We start from the raw sequence: 19,050 nt of genomic DNA on the forward strand, positions 1-19,050 counted from the left end.
TTCCCACCTAACCTCGGTCAGGTGGAGAGATGGTGGTTACAGGGGAATTAGGAAGGGGAAGATAAGGGCAGATGTATGGCCCCCAAAGGAAATGAGTAGATACTGAGGTATCACTCTGATCATAGCTTATATGTATATATGTGTGTGTGTGTTTTGTTTTTTTGCAAATATGATTTATTCTGAAGCAATATTCTCATCAGTTTTCTATCAGCTGCCTGTGATATAAATCGCGTGTTTTTTATATTTTATCCAAGGGCTTTTTTTTTTTTCCCCTTTATAGAGGGCATTTTCCCACTAATCTCATTAATACTTTCATTTCAGATTCTTACATTTGATCTATAAATTCAATTATAATAATGTGATTATCTATACGTTATCAAATTAAATCATTTACACTGAAAAATACAATTGCATTAAATAATATTATGAGATTCTTTAAAATATTTTTGAATATACAAACAAGAAATGATGGTGGAAATGATACTTTTCAACGAAATTAAAACGCCAGTAGGTGCCAGTAGTGAGCGTTTAATGAGTGAGTCATTGAGTTGTTCATTCAAACGATTCGTTCAAACGGCAGATTCATCAGATGTTTATGCATGGGCTAATGAAACTTTGACTCAACCGATTCGTTCAAAACACGGAATCAATCATCAATGAATCGGCTGTTTGCTGTGAGGTGAGGTGCGCTGTGTTCCGCCTAAAATGTAAATGACCTAATATTATTGTATTTTCTTATTGAACTGTTTATAGAACTATTAAACAGTCGTAATGGTGAAAACGTTATGTGATGTTGCCTAACTAACTGTATTTTAAATAGAAAAACGTTCCATTTAGAATTTTTACCTCGATCAGGATGCTGAGTTTTTAGTGTTTCGTTTTGATTTCCCCTGGAGAGGCTGCGTGAGCCTGCCTCAGCAGCGCAACCTTATTCCGTCAATATAGATGCATAAGATATACAGCTATATCCACTATTCGCCACTTACTCTAAATGTAATAAAATCAAAACAATACTTGCGTTTTGGTGTTTACATAGTTATTTTTGGTTATTGATGTTTTAATCATGTTATTTGTCTGGCGTTAATGAAGCGTTAATGTCGAGCCCTGGAGTCTATGTGCCGGGCTCAGCCCCGGACGGCCCCGGCCCAATTTAAACCCTGATTATAAGTCATATCTTGACATTATTTATTCAAGATCTGTACAGTATCTTACTATCTTACTGATATTACAATAAATAGTTAAAATCAAATGTTCCATATTACACATTCATCTGATCAGATATCTGATCTGATCTTATGGCTGTTAAAGAAAAACTAGTTTTATTATTATTGTTGTAATTGTTGATGTTAGTATTTAGAAGTGGTCTTTGTAAAGTAACAAGTTAACAATGGCAAGATATGAGACTTTTAATACATTATAACTATGGGAAAGCTAATCCATTGTAAGTTAAGTGGATGCAGTGTGTTCATTGTGTATTATAAATCATAATCTTAAAAGCTATAACCACAAATAAGTAAATATTATAATGCATTAAAACTGTTGTTATGATTACTCATGAAAATATACAACATATTATAATTTTTTTTACAATACATAATGCATTCATTATAATGCCTTAAGAATACTCTTATAATGTATTATAAATACGGGCTTCATAGAAAGTGTTATCGATTTTTTTTTTTCAAGTGAACTATTCATGTCAAGGCAACTTCCAATCAATTCAAGCATGATGATTATGATTCTAGCATAATTCTTACTAAATGATCTTATGACAAACAACCTCTTTGAAATGACCTGTACATGTGTATTGGAAGGTGAGCTGGGGAATGTACCTATTACAAGTGCAAGGGCCCACTTTGATCGGTGTGTGAACTGTGCCGATTGCCACTTATTGCTATATCCAGATGGTCCTGGTGGGGGAACAAAACATTCCCCTTGCCATAGGATCTCTCAATAGGCCGTCTAGACCAGCCTGAGCCCAGACAGATACAGCCTCCCATCAAATTAGCGTTTGTCAGATTTATGGTAATGGTCCGCAACAGCCTTCCCGTCGGTGACATCAAGATTTACAGCTGCGTGCCCCCCCACCCCCCTTTCCTTTCTGGGGGTTTGTCACCTCCCCACACATTGGTCTTATGCAGACATAGGGGGCTACAACCCAAAGAAATGGCCCAGTAAAAGACAGCTTTCTGGTGAAGCCGAGCCACCAAAGGTAGGTCAGAACAATGGCTGCACAGGGTTTGATAATCCCCTGTGATGAGGCTGAAGTGTTTGTGGTGCATGTGGAGCGCAGCTGGGGGGCCTGTTGTGGGCCATGACAGTAGAGACTACCGCTCTATTGTCTGAGGGTTTCTCCTGTTTTGGATAAAGGGCCAAGGGGGCTAAGTTAAGGGCTTGAAGGGGAACTGAAGATGCCCATGTATGTAGGTTGCTGGGGTTCATTCATGTGGCCAGCCACAAGTAACCTGATATCAGCAAGAGGATCACCTACTGGGAAATATTTTGCCCGTCCTCAGTCCAAATTTTTTCCAAGGCTGTTTTTAACCTCTGTCTGAAGGCTTGTGTTAGGAAAGGGCTTGACATTACTTATGGGATGTTTATTAGAGAAATAATTCTCGATCACCTCAATAATTCTCAATCATGCAGCTCTTATAAAACCAGATTTGTTTTTTTATTTTGTGATTGGTTGGGGTGACTATCTAGCACATATACTAATTTACTGTATATTCTTTCTTTTCAAATATGTGACTGTTTAGGAACATTATGTTTTTAGTACAAAAATGTGATGATATAAGAAATGCACTTTGAGCAGAAAAAGTTCAGATTTTTTATTTTTTTTTTTAAAGAGAGAAAATTGATCTGGACACTGTGAACTCACAGTTATTCAGTTTCATGAAGCATGGTTTCAATGTGTGATAAGCCAAAGTGTATATGTGCAGTTTACTATTACGACAATATTGAGAAAGCCTGAAACAAATCAATAATGAAAAAAATACGGTCAGTTTGTGATGGATAACAAACAGCAGGGCTTGTCAGCTACAAGTAAATACAGTACATACAGTGGTAGCTAGGGGGCGCTGTAGCCCTATATACTAAACATCAATGAAGTGGCTCTTGAAGTGTGGAGGATCTTCACTGGTTCAGGTTGCAGGTATGAAAATACACATTGTCAGGCTAACATGTTGCAAAGCAGTACAAAAGACGATATTAACAAAAATTCTGAATTCTTATTATACAGAAAAATGTGCAAAAATTGTACTTTTATGGGGGCAGCAGCTTGTCACTTGGGAAGTACCCTTAAAGGGACAACTTTGTACTGTCTCTGCCCCTAAAAGTGGCAAGCTTTTGTACCAATTTTTGCACACTCTTTTCTGAGACTTGGGGGAATATGTGTGTGCAAAGATTTCTAAGAAAAGTAAGTGTTAAACTTTTGCCTATAAATGTTTCATTAAGGTTTTTTCAATGTATAGCACAGCTTTCAGGAAGTATGAAAGCTAACTGTTTTCATATTTTGGATACACTAAATACTTTAATATGGGAAACATATCGTCAGGTTTTATTTCAAGTCGCACAGCGAACTTGAAACTCATTGAGTTTCAAACGTAGTTTCTTTACAGATTTACCCAACACTGTACTGTAGTAACCAGCCTGTGGTTGGTATGGCGACAGCAAGATATAGTGTGGACGCAACAGTCTAACTGGCATGTATTTTTCACCTCTCTCCATATGTGGCGCGCCACTTTACTGGCACAAACTCCCACACCATCACAGTCCATATAACCGCTCCCCCCAGCCCTACGCTTGCCAACCCTCTGTAAGCCACAAACATCAACATGAAGAGAAAAAAGATGAATGAAGGTAAACCCCCATCACCCCAGACTGCCATGGACTCTCACTATGAGCTGGAGTGTAGTCAGAACCGTGTTATGGCTGGTGTGTATTACACTGTTGCTCCATCTGGACATCCATATAAAGCACTGTCAATTCAAAGGTCACCTCTGAGCCCTGCAGACAAGTGTTGCTAGCGGGTGTCTGGGCAGGGAAGGGTCGCCGGCTGGGATGATAGTGAGGTCTGTTTGGGAATGCCAGGCTCAGACTGGTCTGCCTGGGTCTGTGTCTGTGTCTGGTGTCGCTCCCGACTGCCCCTCCCCCGCTCGCAAGCTCATTGGCCCTTACTGTAGTCTGTTTTGGACACAATAAAAACAAACCTGACTGACCCCAAAACACCCTGGAAAAGCATCAACATTGTAATTACTGCAGTAAAAGATACTGATGTTGGCATAACTGCAGATCATGTGTACGTTTTAAAAATATTTGTGCACTATTTGAAATCAGGGAGACCCCAAGACCCTTGTAATGACCGCTTTACATTCTTTACATTTTTCGCTTTACATACTTTGACATTTGATCTTATGAGAATTGATTATAAACCAATTTTTAACCTTGAAATTCATAACTTTGTAATTTCATTCATTGTGGTCCAGATATGTATAAGGAATAAATGCAATAGGCTAAATGTTACTTGCTAAGATTTCCTGATTGGTTTACATATTGTGACAATACATTCCTGCCAGTTGTTTAGTCAAAAAACATGTAAAAATGTGAAGGGAAAATAATAGGGAAAGTAATAACTTGTATGGAATCCCATTACAAAGGATAATATAAAAGTTGTAATTGTGACAGTTTAAAAATATAAAGTTGCAATTATTAGAAATAGTTACAATTATGAGAAAGTCAGCTTTGAGATACGAATTCACCATTACAAGAAAAGGTTATTTTTGAGAGATAAAGTCACAATTACAAGAATTAGTCACAATTACATGATATAGCAGCAGTAATGAGAAATAGTCAGCTTTGAGATATAAAGTTACAATTACAAGATATAGCAGTAATAACGAGAAATAAAGTCTGTAAACAAGTCAGTCTCCAGACATTATGAGGGTTGTGCAGTTGATACTGCTTTTTAGTTGCCTTGTTATTCAACTTCATGCTATATTGCATTTGGCACATTTCGCTTAATAAGGCTGGTTTTGGATGGTGAAATATGATGTCCTGTAGTGAATGTGGACCTGTGCTAATTTTACTGCAACATTTTCCACTCCGCAGTGCTATTTTTATCAGATGTTGTTCATTATGGACTTGTTTTGGCATGACCTGAAGCTGTTTGACTCTTTGCTATGATTGATTACAGCTAGGCATTTTTATATTTGTTGATCATTGCTGGCACAAGTTTTGGCTAATAATTTCCCAATGTGCCATTAAATCTAGTGCAGGTTACTTCCACACCCTGAATTAATAGCAAGATGGAATACGCCGATCTGGCAAAGGGGGGCTTACTTGAGCGTGCCATCGATTGAAAGCAGTAGATGATCTATGTCTTTACTTCCAGAGACACACCCTCCCGATCAGTGAAAGATGAAACTGATGCATGTGGCATTGGAAGGGGATTCATATTGGCTCAGGTTTGTGCTGAATTCAGTACCTATTCAGCCCAAATGAAATTCTCCATTCACATTACACCGCAAAAGATGTGACATTACTGCTGGTAGTACACCCTCACCATTAACAAACAAGTTAGATGAATTTCATTCAGTGCAGAACTCACAATGTTAGGAAATGTGAACCTTGTGTGGTCTACAGTTGTGCTATAGGCCAAGACGCTAGCATTATGTAAGGAAGATTCATCTAAAAGTTCTGTCTGATACCAATAAGCAGATAATTATTTTCATGTATACTGATACTGCTAAAAGCCTGATACTGAAATTCTATATGTCTACATTCTATTTTCTCTACATAAAAATGTTAATTGCTACAAGTGAATTATAACATTATAATGTACAGTATTAAAAATAAATATTAATATTGATATTTGACAAAGATTACAAAGATTATTTATGCCTTAAAAACATTAAAAAAATATTTTAAATAAACTTTAAGTGACCATTGGATGATGGCAAAGGTAATTTAAATGTAAAAATAGGGAAAATTAACATCCACGATTCAATATCATCTGATGCATATCCAATAAATTTAAATAAAAAACTATAATATCTGCCAATAACTGATATAATAATGATATATTGTGTATCCTTAGAAAAGACCCAAACTTAAGCCCCCTCGTGCAGGTCATAAATCACCATTAGTTATTTTATTAATTTATGTATTAATTACCAATGGTACTTTTTAATGTTATTAACATTTATTGTATATGAAAAATGTATATGAAGATTCTTTAAAAATGATTGTTGTTTTGTATTCCATGGTCAAAATAACAATGTACATATTTGTAACGATATGAGGATGAGTAAATAAGAGAATTGTCATTTTTTGAGGTGCAAGAATGCAGAAATCCTTTGAGGTGCCAAACAGTGTCACCGTCAAAGCCATGGCAATGGGCGATGCATAGAGGCGCAGGTGGGGCAAACAGGATGGCATCACTGCCCGATGCTTCAATGGCAGACGTCTGCTCTGTCTTCACACTCTCAGAGGGCAAATGAGTGAAATGTGAGCCCTGTCTGTCTGCGTGGTGCTTCCCTTGCTTTCACCCCCTCATTTATTGGCTCTAAAAATACAAAGCTGTCATTTAAAATAGAGCAGACAAGTGAGCAACGGCTGGCCATCGCATGTCCGGGGGGCAGACGGACCCTTTAGACCCCCCTCCCCCCAACCAACAGTATCTCTATACAGTATGTGTCTGTAAGGATTAAGCCTTTGGCCAATAACCCCGCAGAGCGATCGCTGTTGTCGCTGCTATTCACTATGCTCCAGAGCGGCAGAATGCAGAGCATGTTACTTTTCTCATGATGGAAGTCAGACGACTGTTTTTCTTTATTGCATGGAGCAGACAGGGTCCCCTTCACTCAGCCAAGGGGTCCATTCAGTAGAAATTGGCAGGCAGGGAGTTGTTTTTGCAGTGGCGCATTGTTCAGTGTTGCTTCCATAAGGGCTGCAGATTCAATATTGTGGCAATGCTGAGTGGATTTGGCCCAGCTGTGTTCTCCTGTCTGCCGTTCTGGATTCTAGCGCTGTCGTATCTTTGTTTTGGTGCCAGGGTTTGGAACTCAGCCAGGCCTTTTAATTACATCGGCCGTTTGATGTCTTGACATCTTTTTTTAAATAGAAAACTGCGTGGGATAAGGGGGCTTGAGAGTTTTTTTTTTTTTTGCGTATACCTTTTAGCGAAACATTTAATCTAAAAATGTGTCAGTGCCGTGTCACAGCTGTTGTCAGTCTGGAATATTTATACCTTCAAACATCTTCATTTACATAAAAAGCAGTTCATCAGCTTTTACAACTGCCCCAACATCGGTGAGGTAATGTCTCGTGGCTCATGAACAATTAAAATGCGTCCAATATGACGAGAGCCAAAAGAATCAATCAAGAGTTAGCATTTCTCGACATATAGAAACCCTTTTTGGCAGGAGTGTCTGTTTCAACCTGCCTCACTGGCACGAGAAAAATCCTGACCAAACAGTTGTTTTAAATGTGACTTCTCTTCTCGGACACCTGGGAAATCCTTTATTTTGCTCTCTTGCAACAACATGGGGCGCTGAAGTGTGTGGCCCTGTGCTCCTGTGGGAACCCTGATGGGCTGTGGGGTCAAAGCTCCAGGACGTGCCTTTAGCAACTGATGTAAATTTATCATCCCATCTGAGCACTGTAAGTGAAGGTGGGGTGAATAGGGTAAATTCATCAGCCTCTTACAGAACCAGATGTCCAGGTTGCTGTGTGACAAAGCAGAAGCATATGCGGCCGACCGATTATGTAGGGCGGCCTCTCTGTGGCTGTTCCTGTGAAGGGCCTGTGAAAGCCATTTAGGATTTTAGTGATGGAAGAGCACCAGAGAAAATGACACATTTGTTTGCCTACAAGCCTTTGCTGTCCCTATTAGGATTCAGGAAGAATTACATAATACATGAGTGAGCTGTAACGTTAGAAGATGGGGCTCTGTGGCAGAATTTAGAAGTTTTGACTAACGGCACTTTACACAAAGTCACACAAACTCATACAGCAAAATATATATTTTTTCCAGATATTTTTAAATATGTCCCAGAATAACCAAAAATGTTCAAAAAAATACTGCTCTTATGGATTTAAAAACACATTTACATAAATCTATTTTTTGATCATTTTGGATGTAACTTCTGTTTCCTTCTATTTTTAATATCTCTCCAATCCAGTACAATTTAAATGTATTTTAAGATTGGAAATGCATTTTATTGTCCATATGAAATGCAATAGCTTGCCATTTAAAAGAAATATGTGAACAAATTTAACAAATATATTTCCTTAATCCACACTCTTTACAACATAAATTTTAGCTTATATGTAAAATATATTTTGGCCAGATATATTTTTGCCCTTTAGGAATGTAATGTTGCTTTATGAGAATGCATAACATTTACATTTGTCTATTTGTCTATTTAGAAAGAAACTGCTCTTTATATAGAGACTACAACGAGTATGTTTCCATGTGGAATGAAAAAATCCAGAGGTGAAGGGCAGAATCAAGCCCTGCCTGGCCCAGACTAGTTCTGTCCTGCTAATAAAAGATATATCTTTTTAGTTCTGTATACTGATCTCTCCACACCGGCTTTAACCGTCCCATTCACGGTTCACACAGCATTTGCCTTCTAATGTCTCCCAGCAGGCCTCCAGTCAAAGACAGTGATTCATAAAGTGACAGGTCTGTCTGCTGCCATGAGGCCACAAGCTTTCAGAATCCTGCCTCTCTCTCTCTTTTCCACACCCTCCCCCCTAAACAGACACAGACTGCGTTAGACTGTATGGTAACAGTCTATTTTACATGTTAGGGCAAGCAAATTCTACAATAAAGCCTGCCCTAATATCAAGCAATAGGAAAGGAGGTCTCAGCCACATTAGTGCAGGAGAGGCAGTAAATCATCTAGTTTGTTTAGATGCACAATCTTACACCAGTTATGCTTAATAACCCTCATACAACCTGTAAGGTCTAGTAAACTCAATAAACATTATTCTTTTATCAGGCAAAGGTCATAAATGGTTTAAGCAAAACCCAATGTAAACACCACATGTAAACACCTTTTCCGTCATTCTGTTGGCTTTTTCAGTATGATCTCCAGATGATTTAAAAAAAGATTGTCTTGTCTTTTCTGTCAATTTAATTCTCATATTTCATCTCAAGCATGTTATTCACTGATACTGTTATCTCCTTGTTGAACAAGTACACTCACTTTTGAAACAGCAGAATTGTTCATTGAGGTGGAAATGACTTCATATCTGGGACAGTCACAGTCATTGGTGTTATTTTCACACAAAATACTGTCTTTTTTCCTATTTGTAAAACAATAAAATCTGCACAAAAAAAATATTTTTAAAACAGCAAAAAAATAAATAAATCTCATAGTAAAAAATTTCCAATAATGTTTTTAATGTGATCTTCATATAACAAAAAGTTACAAATCAGTTTTAATAAAAATGCACTCTTGGACATTAAATGGCCAGAGTTGAAGGGACACACGTAAACGTGGTCACTGAGAAAGCAACAGCTGTGTGGTGAATTTCATATCCCATTTTGTCAGTGAAGTCATTTTATTGTGAGTTCAGGAGTTCTCCTCCAGATGTGTTGCTTTCAAATCACTGCATTAGTTCATTGGCATCAGCAGACGTCTTTATTTAGAACTTCATTAGCGTTTGTCAGCTCATGCTCCTCAGTTTATTTTCAGGCTGTCTTCTTTGGCAAACATGCTTAAATTGTTCATTTTAGCCTTATCAGCATGCTAGTGAAAAGTGCACCATTCATTGTCACTAACCATGTTTATCTTCTCTGTTGTTGTTTTTTTAATTTATTTATTAGTGTCTCCAGAAGTTGTGCTGTATGACCCCCCCTCCTCCTAGACCAGAGTATGATCTCGTGTGCATTGGACTGAGTGGAGCCGGCAAGACCAGTCTGTTATCTCGCTTGTGCAATGAGATCAGTGATGGCACAGTACCAACTGCAGGTAATATAACAGTTCTCTGCAGCTTTGTACTGCAGCATTTTTAAGTGAACAAAACATGCTTTTCAAAGGAACAAAATATGAGAGACAAATCACATATTTAGCCCCGAGACCTAAAAAGACTTAGTCTAAGAATTTACAAGTAATACAAGCCCCAGCTCCTGTTTCTCAAACAAATGTGAAAAATCATTCCAACAACTATTTTTGCAGTGAGTTTGCCTAAGCCTCCACATTTGTACTCAGTACATATATCATATCTCCGGCACTACACTTTCCCAGCGCTCTGGAACATCTGAAAAATCTGAAAAAATGTGCTTTTCTACCTCTCTGAGTACTGAAAGCTGTGTAACGTTATTGCTGCAGGTTACCTCAGAGCCTCCATTTGAGCACTATGCTACTTTACCAAAGAAAGAGCATATGTATGTGTCTTTTTTTGAGAACATCTGGGTTTTGTCACATAGACTTTCTTCCTTGTGACAAGAGTGTTGATTTCATTAGAGCCATTGGCGACAGGCTGGTGTATCCATGAATTTCTTCACCTCTTGAGATGGAAGACATCACTTCCGTTTTTACCAACAACACAAATGGTTCTTTTCACAAGAGAAGACACAATTGTGTCAGGCTTTCTTTGGCACATTTCAACAATCGGAGTGTGATGTATACAGCACACTAGACGATACACAAAGCCAGAATGTGCACCCAATGATGGCCGCCCTTTGTCTTTGGAGCGAACACCTGTCTTGGGCTGTCTAGTGAAGCAGTAATTACAAAAGCGAAGTGTTATTTGGCAGACTTACATGGAAATATGGTTAGATTAAGTTGTCAGAGTCGCTAGTCTGCAAAAACAGACCTAGATAGAGCTTCTCTCCTGTTCATGACATATTTACTCTCACCTGTTGAGCATTTGATGAAACTTACCTCATGAACATTAGCTTTAAATTAATGTGGGCTTTGGAGGTTCAGTCTCACATGTTTTCAGTTGCATTAATCAGTACCAAATGTCTGCCCTGTTTGCCTCTGTATGCATTGGTGAGAAACTAACACAACGGATGTAATGTCAAAGTGAATGTCTTCTGTGTTTAATGTCAATCAGAAGCCTCATGCCCATTGCACAAGTGGAAAAAAAGTGGATGTATCTTTTGATAATTAAATTGCATTATTATTGTAGGTTAAAAACGTTGCTAAAAGCGCTGTAGCAAAAACCACCCATATACATGTCTAGATTTGGTCAGTCCCATCGCATGTTCCACAGATGTCATTATCAATGCAACCTCATGTCATTCAAAACTTAGATTCTTAGATTCTTTCTTTTTTTATATATAGTAATATAATTCATAATTCAATATATACTTCAAACATTGTCCTTTACCACAAAGTTTGTGAAATTTTAACATGAGCATGTTTTCTTTCACAGGTTTCAGCATCAAGGCAGTGCCATTCGAAAATGCAATACTGAATGTGAAGGAACTAGGAGGTAATGAGAACAAACAGACCAAAAATCATCATCTCTTCTCCAAGCAGTATAAAGAAGACTGTTGCCATGCTAATCCAGTGGTCTCTGGGACAGATCTCTTAGTTTAGCCACCTGAACTCTAAGAAGGGGTGCTTACCTCAGTGTCTCCTACTTCCCAGTAAAACCACAGCTGCACAGAGGGTGTAAAGAGTAAGACATTACAAGTCAGTCAAGTTTAGTAGGTGTTTGCTAAGTAAATAAATATTGTGTCTCTTTTGGCAGAAGGGCTTGCAAACAGGGGAAGCTGGGAAATAACAAGTTGATGCCTGTGATAGCCACACACGTGCCTTCAGTTTTCTGTTTGTGGCATTCATAGAATAAACAAATATGATTTGACCAGCTAGCATATTTTGTGTTGACACAGCAAAGTAATCATTTTCTTGATCAGTGTTTTTTATCTAGTTTTACTAAAATAGCAAAAAATTAAGTTTTGAATTAAGTTTAGTTGCTTGATTTTACTTTAGCTTTAGCACCCTGATTTTTTTTTCTAGCATAAACCCCAACAAAATATATATTTATACTTATACTTAAAAAAAAGATATAAAAAAAAAATTGGGAGTAAGAAAATTTAATTTGAAAAACAAAGTTAATTCTTTAAAAACAAACACACTTTTTTACCTTGTAATTTTTTTGTTATTTAGGTCAAACGTCTAGTGTCTACCAAAGCGCTATACATAAACAAATAATTTAGATACTATAAAGAAGTAAGAAAATAAATGAAAGACAAAAACAACAACAAATAACCCATAAAAAAAGTTAGTACACATTACAATATATAAAATACTATTCATCCAATAGCCAAGGAATAGCAGCTACAGAGCTACGATCAGGCATGATCCCCCTTAAACTTCAAGTGAGAGTGAGGTATATGTAGGAGGAGTTTATCAGAGGATCTGAGAGTTCGAGAAGATTGTTGGTAGCTGAGAAGTTCAGACAGATATGACGGTGATACACCATTTAATGCTTTAAAAACAAATAATAAAATCTTAAAATGGATCCTATACAGCACCGGTAACCAGTGAAGAGATGCGAGGACTGGTTGAGACCCATATAAAGTGCATTGCAATAATCTAGTCTAGAAGAGATAAATGCATGGATAAAAGTAATACAAAGAAAGTTTATTGCATTTGCAATGCTTGCATTTCGAAGCATTTGATATCTTCTAAACATTTGAAAAGGTCAGAATAAGTGTTATCAGAGCTAAGAGGGATGTAAATCTGGGTATCGTCAGCATAACAGTGATACAAAATAATATATTTCCTCATGATAGAACCCAAGGGGAGCATATACAAACCAAAAAAATAGGTCCCAAAAGTGACCCCTGAGGTACCCCACATGTGAGTGGTGCAGAGGAGGAGGACGAATTTCCAATCATCACCTTTACTGATCTATCCGAATGGTATGAAAAGAACCAATCCAATGTCATGCCCCTGATACCAACTTCATCCCTTAGATGTAGTAACATTGGCAGGTTTACCAGAGTCCATGGGTCGTTTGACACATTAAAATAAGTATTGGAAATACTTTATTTTATTAAATGCACAATACAAAATATTGTTTTGTCAGAATTACATAGCTGTCTCATCTGCATCTGTTAAATATCTGTACATGATTGTTACAGAAAGTGGCTTAATTTTGGGTATTTCACCCCTTTTCACCTCGGTAGAAGACACATTATCATGCATATCAGACATTGTTTTGGAGTTGATTTTTACCTTGTTGGTAATATGAATCGAATATTTAAATTATCAATCAAAATCTCAGCTTCTTTCAACCCCTCGATTTTACATATATATCTAATCTGATGGGACGGTTCGTTTGGGCCGGATATGAGATGCTGGTTTAAAAACAACCATTGCTGGGTTATTTTGCAACCCAGTGCTGGGTAAATATTGGACAGAACACATGCTGGGTTATTTTGACCCAGCTGGTTGGGTTAAATGTTTTACCCAACATGATGGGTTGTTTTATTTTTAACTCAACTATTGTGTAAAAATTATTATATTGCTGGTTTAAAATGGGCTGGAAATGAAAAAATCACACACAGAATTACTAGAGGCAACATCAATAATCAAAAGATGAGCACTTATTAATAAGCAAGCACATCCATTGACAAAAATTTAAGACAAATTTAATTTATTTGGGTGAATAAAGCATAATTTGCAATATTACATACATTTAAACTAGTTAAAAAAGCATTTTAGGAATACAAAAATGTAACATTTAAAAGTAACATTTTAATTCAAGTGTATTCAACCATTCTCTCAACTTCTCTGTTATCCCCTTTAACCAAAATAGTGCTGATTCTCATGCCGCTGTGTCGCCAAAATCTGAGCCGATGATGGGCTGCGCTGTTCGGTGGGGGAACTGCGAACCTCAGACCGCCACCTCACGTTTCACTTGTAACTGAAAGATGCTGTGACTGACTTCATAACCTGCCCATAAACAAACAGTACTGAGAATAGAGAACATATTTTAGCATCAAAATAAATTAAATTTAGTATTATAACGAATAAAATCAGTTTATGTAACCACATGCTTGGTTGATTTGTCGGAGGGAGGGGGAGGGTGTATAGTTTTAGCGGTCAGTGAGATGGACCCAACCACTAACCCAATGGCTGGGTAACACAAAAACTACCGAGCACTGGAAAAAAGCAATCCAACATATGACCCAACAGGCTCAGCCTAGCAGTTGGGTAGAAAAATAACCCAGCATTTTTTAGAGTGCAGGTACAATGTTGGAAAATGTTTGTTGTTGTAGGACTGCTAAACAGAAAGAGATCTGTGGAGAGAGAAATAAATCAGAGACTGACTCTTTTTATGAGAATGTTAGGGGAGCCGCTCTTTGAAGTGATTTATGTGTTTTGTGGGTCGCAGGGGACATTACAGGTGCACTCTGTATCATGACAAGTGGCCCTACCAGCGCAACGGAATCAAGAGCCCACTTAAAGAAAAACAACAGGGATAGAGAACACAGTAAACCAAAGGGAGGCCTGGCTAAATCTGAAATGCATATAGAGGGCCGTGAAATGAAGCTTCTCCAGTAGGTGAGGTCAGAGCCCCCAGGGATGTTTTAATGGATTGTGGCCTCCAGTGATCTTTAAGATGAGGCTGATGTATCACCTGGAGCAGGACACATCTGCTTTGACTGAAAGTTTGCAGAGTACCTGAAAGGGAATGCAGCTGTAAAATATGTGTTGTTCATGTGTTTTTATGCTGCCCCATTAACCGCCTTACTTTGGTCTTTGTTGCATATAACCTACTGAGATGTCTCTACTCTTGGTGAAACTAATTATTATTCTGCTGTGCACCTAGATCAGTGGTTCTCAACCTTTTTGACTCAAAGACCCAAGATATTTCTGTTGCTTATTTTTAGACTTTTTTTTTAGGAATACTGATATATTTAACTAACCACAATCCATTTTGTGATTCCAGAAGTCCCAATAATTGTTCTTCAATAAAAATAATATTTGCTGAATGGAGAAATGAAATATAGTTTATATATATGGGAATATATATAATATTTATATATAAATATAGTTTATATATAAGTTTATATATTGATTTAATGTGTTTTTTTATTTAGAGATAGATGTGTACCAGTGAAATGAATTTCCTTTTTTATTTTGAAATATAGACAATCATCTCTGCCCTTCTTGATGCACTTAAAGCACTTTAGCAACTCTAGTGACTAAGTGGCTACTTCAGCAACTTAAGGGCCCTGATAAAAGTTATCTGCTGGTTTAGACTGGAAAATATGATGTAATACAAAATATTTTTTATAGATGTTTGGGTGATATTAAGAAAATTTTAATGTGTGCTTACTCATTTTCCTTATTTTTACATTTAGATTACCTTTGTGGTCATCTAACACTCAGTTAAAGTTATTTTGCTTTCACACCTGGCCCTTTGTTTCGGGAACCTGGCGCGTTTCCCCCCTTAGCTCAGTTCGTTTGGGCATATGTGAACACGGCAATCGCGCTCGGATCCGCGCCAAAACAATCGGTCCGAGATCGCCTGAACGAGGTGGTCTCGGCTCGATTGAAAACGAACTCTGGAGCGGTTCGGTTGTAGTGAGAAAGCAATCCAATCAAACGGACCAACGAACCAGGCTGTATCACAATGTATAATGGGTAATTACGTAAGTTCTGTGAAAAGCATTAGCTTTGTTGTTTTGCTAATACTTCAAAATGAACCTGTGAATGTCTCATAAATATGCGTTATGTTAGAGGAATTTTTAGGCTTAGGGATTTTCACAATCATTTGTAGGCTACTCACATGTTCATTCTGTAGATATCATTGTGTGTATATACTTTTTCAAAGTAAGCTAGATGCAGTTGGCGGCTACTGTCCCTCCTTTCAACCAGTGCTTAAGAAGACAGAAACATCCCACTGGGCCTGGCACAGTAGTGATGCGCGGATGAGCTAAAACATCACCCGAATCCGCAGCTTCAAATAAATTATCCACCCGCACTTAAGCCCGCGAAGCTGTCGTGACGGATGACATGCGTGACAGCTAGTGGAATCCCGGAAAATAATCCGTGAAACGTTGACCAATGAGAGGACAGTTTACTCGCGCGTGACTTGTATTAACGAATTTGGTCCTTTTAGAAACTTTGCCGTGTGAAAGCGAGCCGCACCAAGAATAAAAAGCAACCTTGTAATAATTTTAATCTCTGTTTCGGAACAAAGCAATCGATCTACAGGTGTGAAAGCACCCTAAAACACTAATTTATTAATCTCACAAATGTCCATTTTCATACTGCACAATATAATGTTGTGACTCATAAATTCACGTGTAGCTGATTTTAGATTTCAGTTTGTGACTGACACACACACACACACACACACACACACACACTACTGTGCAAAAATCTTAGGCCACTAGTATTTTCACCAACAAAAAATAATTTTAAGCCAGTTATTTCTATCTTTTGCTGTAGTGTGTCAGTAGGAAATATCAGTTTACATTTCCAAACATTTTTCTATTAATTATAACTGGTAATAATCCAGTAAGATGGATTATTATGCACAAGGATGCACAAGGAGTCTGACAATAGCCAGTGCTCCACACAGAGATCTGATTTCACCATCATCTGTCTGGAATGACATGAAGAAACAGAAAAAACTGAGATAGACTAAATTCAGAAGAACTGTGGCAACATCTCCAAGATGCTTGAAAAAACCTTCTTGCACCTGAAAAACTATGCGCAAGTCTACCTAGGACAAAAGTTGGTCACCACCACCAACCGTATGTTGATTTAATTTAGTTATTAGAAGTTAATTGATAAATACAATCTATTTATGACATTATTTTTGAAAGCATCCTCACTTTACATCATTTTTACACAAGTGCCTAAAACATTCACAGTACTGTCATGGATTCTCCAGGCTCCACCGGCACTTCTTCACAACCATTGTGCACTGTTGTCACAATAAAACCATCACTGTTGTCTCACTGAACTATCAGTCTGTGTTCCCTGACAACTGCAGTTTTGTTGCCACAGTTCTTTTGGATTTAGTCTGTCTAAGTTTTTTCTGTTTCTTAATGTCATTCCAGATGGACTGGATGATGGTTTGAAATCAGATCTGTTTGGAGCACTGGCTGTTGTCAGACTCCTTGTGCAAACAAAAATCTCTACTGGATTATTAATGGCAAAATGAATGTTTGGAAATGTAAACTGATATTTCCTACTGACACACTACAGCAAAAGATAGAAATAACTGGCTTAAAATTATTTTTTGTTGGTGAAAATACTAGTGGCCTAAGATTTTTGCACAGTAGTGTGTGTGTGTGTGTGTGTGTGTGTGTGTGTCAGTCACAAACTGAAATCTAAAATCAGCTACACGTGAATTTATGAGTCACAACATTATATTGTGCAGTATGAAAATGGACATTTGTGAGATTAATAAATTAGTGTTTTAGGGTGCTTTCACACCTGTAGATCGATTGCTTTGTTCCGACAACTCGCGCTCTCCAGAGGCGCGTGCGCTCACAGTCACATCCAAAGCGCGTACTGCGAGTACCAAATTGAGAAAGTACTGTCGGGTTTGTCTTAAGTTAATGTAAACAGTTGCAAAATAAAACGCATGAGTATCAGTATTGGATCCGTGAAATAGGTCTTGTGACAGCAGCCTAGCTGTGCCGTCTTTTATTAATGTTAATCAAACAACAAAACGTACTGCTCTTGACTAAATAATGTTTTGTTGAATTTCTGTAGCCTATTTAAAACACGTTCATAATTTAGAAAATGTAGTTAATACTTGCATCATTAATTATTTATTTTATCCACCCGCGACCCACCCGCAAATAATCAGAATGCATTTTTTTATTACCCGACCCACCCGATCCGCGGATTATCCGCAGCGCCCGCGGATATAACCGCCATCCGCGCATCACTATGGCACAGACATTTACTCAACCTAAACTACATCTGCGAGTCTCACTTAGCAGTTACAGAGCGGAAAAGGCAGAGGAGGCTGACTCACTATACGACTGCGTGTTTCCGCTGCTAAATTGAGTAATGCATTTTTAACACCCTCTCCCATGTGTTCTCAAAGCTTACAACTGTCAGTCCCTTCCCTTCTCTTTCCAGATCCGGGAAAACCATATTATAACTCTGTATCTGATGTGCAGGCTCTTGAAACCTCCCTTAGTAAATGTATAGTATTTCTTTCTCTTTTTTAAATCTTTTATTTATAACAATGTACAGTATTTCTCTAGCAGCTGTGTTGTCATAAATCTACACTACTTTTCAAAAGTTTTGAGTTGGTAAGGGGTCTTTTAATATTTTTGAAAGAAATCTATTATGCTCACAAAAAGGCTCCATTTATCTGATCAAAAATATAGTAAAACAGTAATATTGTGAAATAGTATTACAGTCTAAAATAACTGTTTTTTTCTATTTTAATATATTTTATAATCTAATTATTCATGTAAGCTGAATTTTCTGCAGTCATTACTCCAGACTTCAGTGTCCCATGATCCTTCAAAAATCATTCTAACATGCTGATTTGGTGCTCAAAAAATGCTTCTTATTATCAGTGTTAAAAATTATGCTCTACTTTTTTCTGGATTGCTTTTTGTTAGATGCATCAGTTTGCTAAAACCTTGTCTTTTGGGGCAAGACCAAAGGTCTTTAATTAGCCATTAGTATAAGTCTCAATTCAAATATGTAATTGTTTATTTACAGCTATTCATAGTTTTCACGTGACGTCACACCCTTACAGAAACGGCCACCTGCAGGGCAAAACAAGGCTTTCCTCCGCTGACCGCCAGTTATTTTTACGAGGTATGCATTAAGTAGTAATGTAGTAAGACAGTGATATTTAAAGGCCAAATTCAGTACACACCTTATTGATGATGCATATTTTGTACAGGCAAACAGATGAACCCAGAATATAAATGCAATGTGCAAGTTTAATATTAAATGTTTTCCCATAGAAAACCATTATAAAGAAAACACTTAACCATTTAGTGCATTGTGTTCATATTCCGGGCTCATTTCTTGCATGCATAAAGCACACATCATCAATAAGGTGTGTACTGAATTTGATTTT

General features: G+C 37.5%; 1 protein-coding gene across 1 annotated transcript in view; it reads left to right on the top strand.

Moving 5' to 3' along the window:
• Positions 1 to 19,050, top strand: part of LOC107661232 (ADP-ribosylation factor-like protein 15) — a 129,904-nt gene that overhangs the window by 35,087 nt on the left and 75,767 nt on the right. The window contains exons 3-4 of the mRNA XM_016450730.1: positions 9,836 to 9,980; positions 11,392 to 11,451. Of these exons, the coding sequence (XP_016306216.1) occupies positions 9,836 to 9,980; positions 11,392 to 11,451 (205 nt within the window). The remainder of the gene's footprint in view (positions 1 to 9,835; positions 9,981 to 11,391; positions 11,452 to 19,050) is intronic.

This window comes from Sinocyclocheilus anshuiensis, unplaced genomic scaffold, assembly GCF_001515605.1.
Source record: "Sinocyclocheilus anshuiensis isolate Anshui unplaced genomic scaffold, SAMN03320099.WGS_v1.1 scaffold1365, whole genome shotgun sequence".
Taxonomy (NCBI): domain Eukaryota; kingdom Metazoa; phylum Chordata; class Actinopteri; order Cypriniformes; family Cyprinidae; genus Sinocyclocheilus; species Sinocyclocheilus anshuiensis.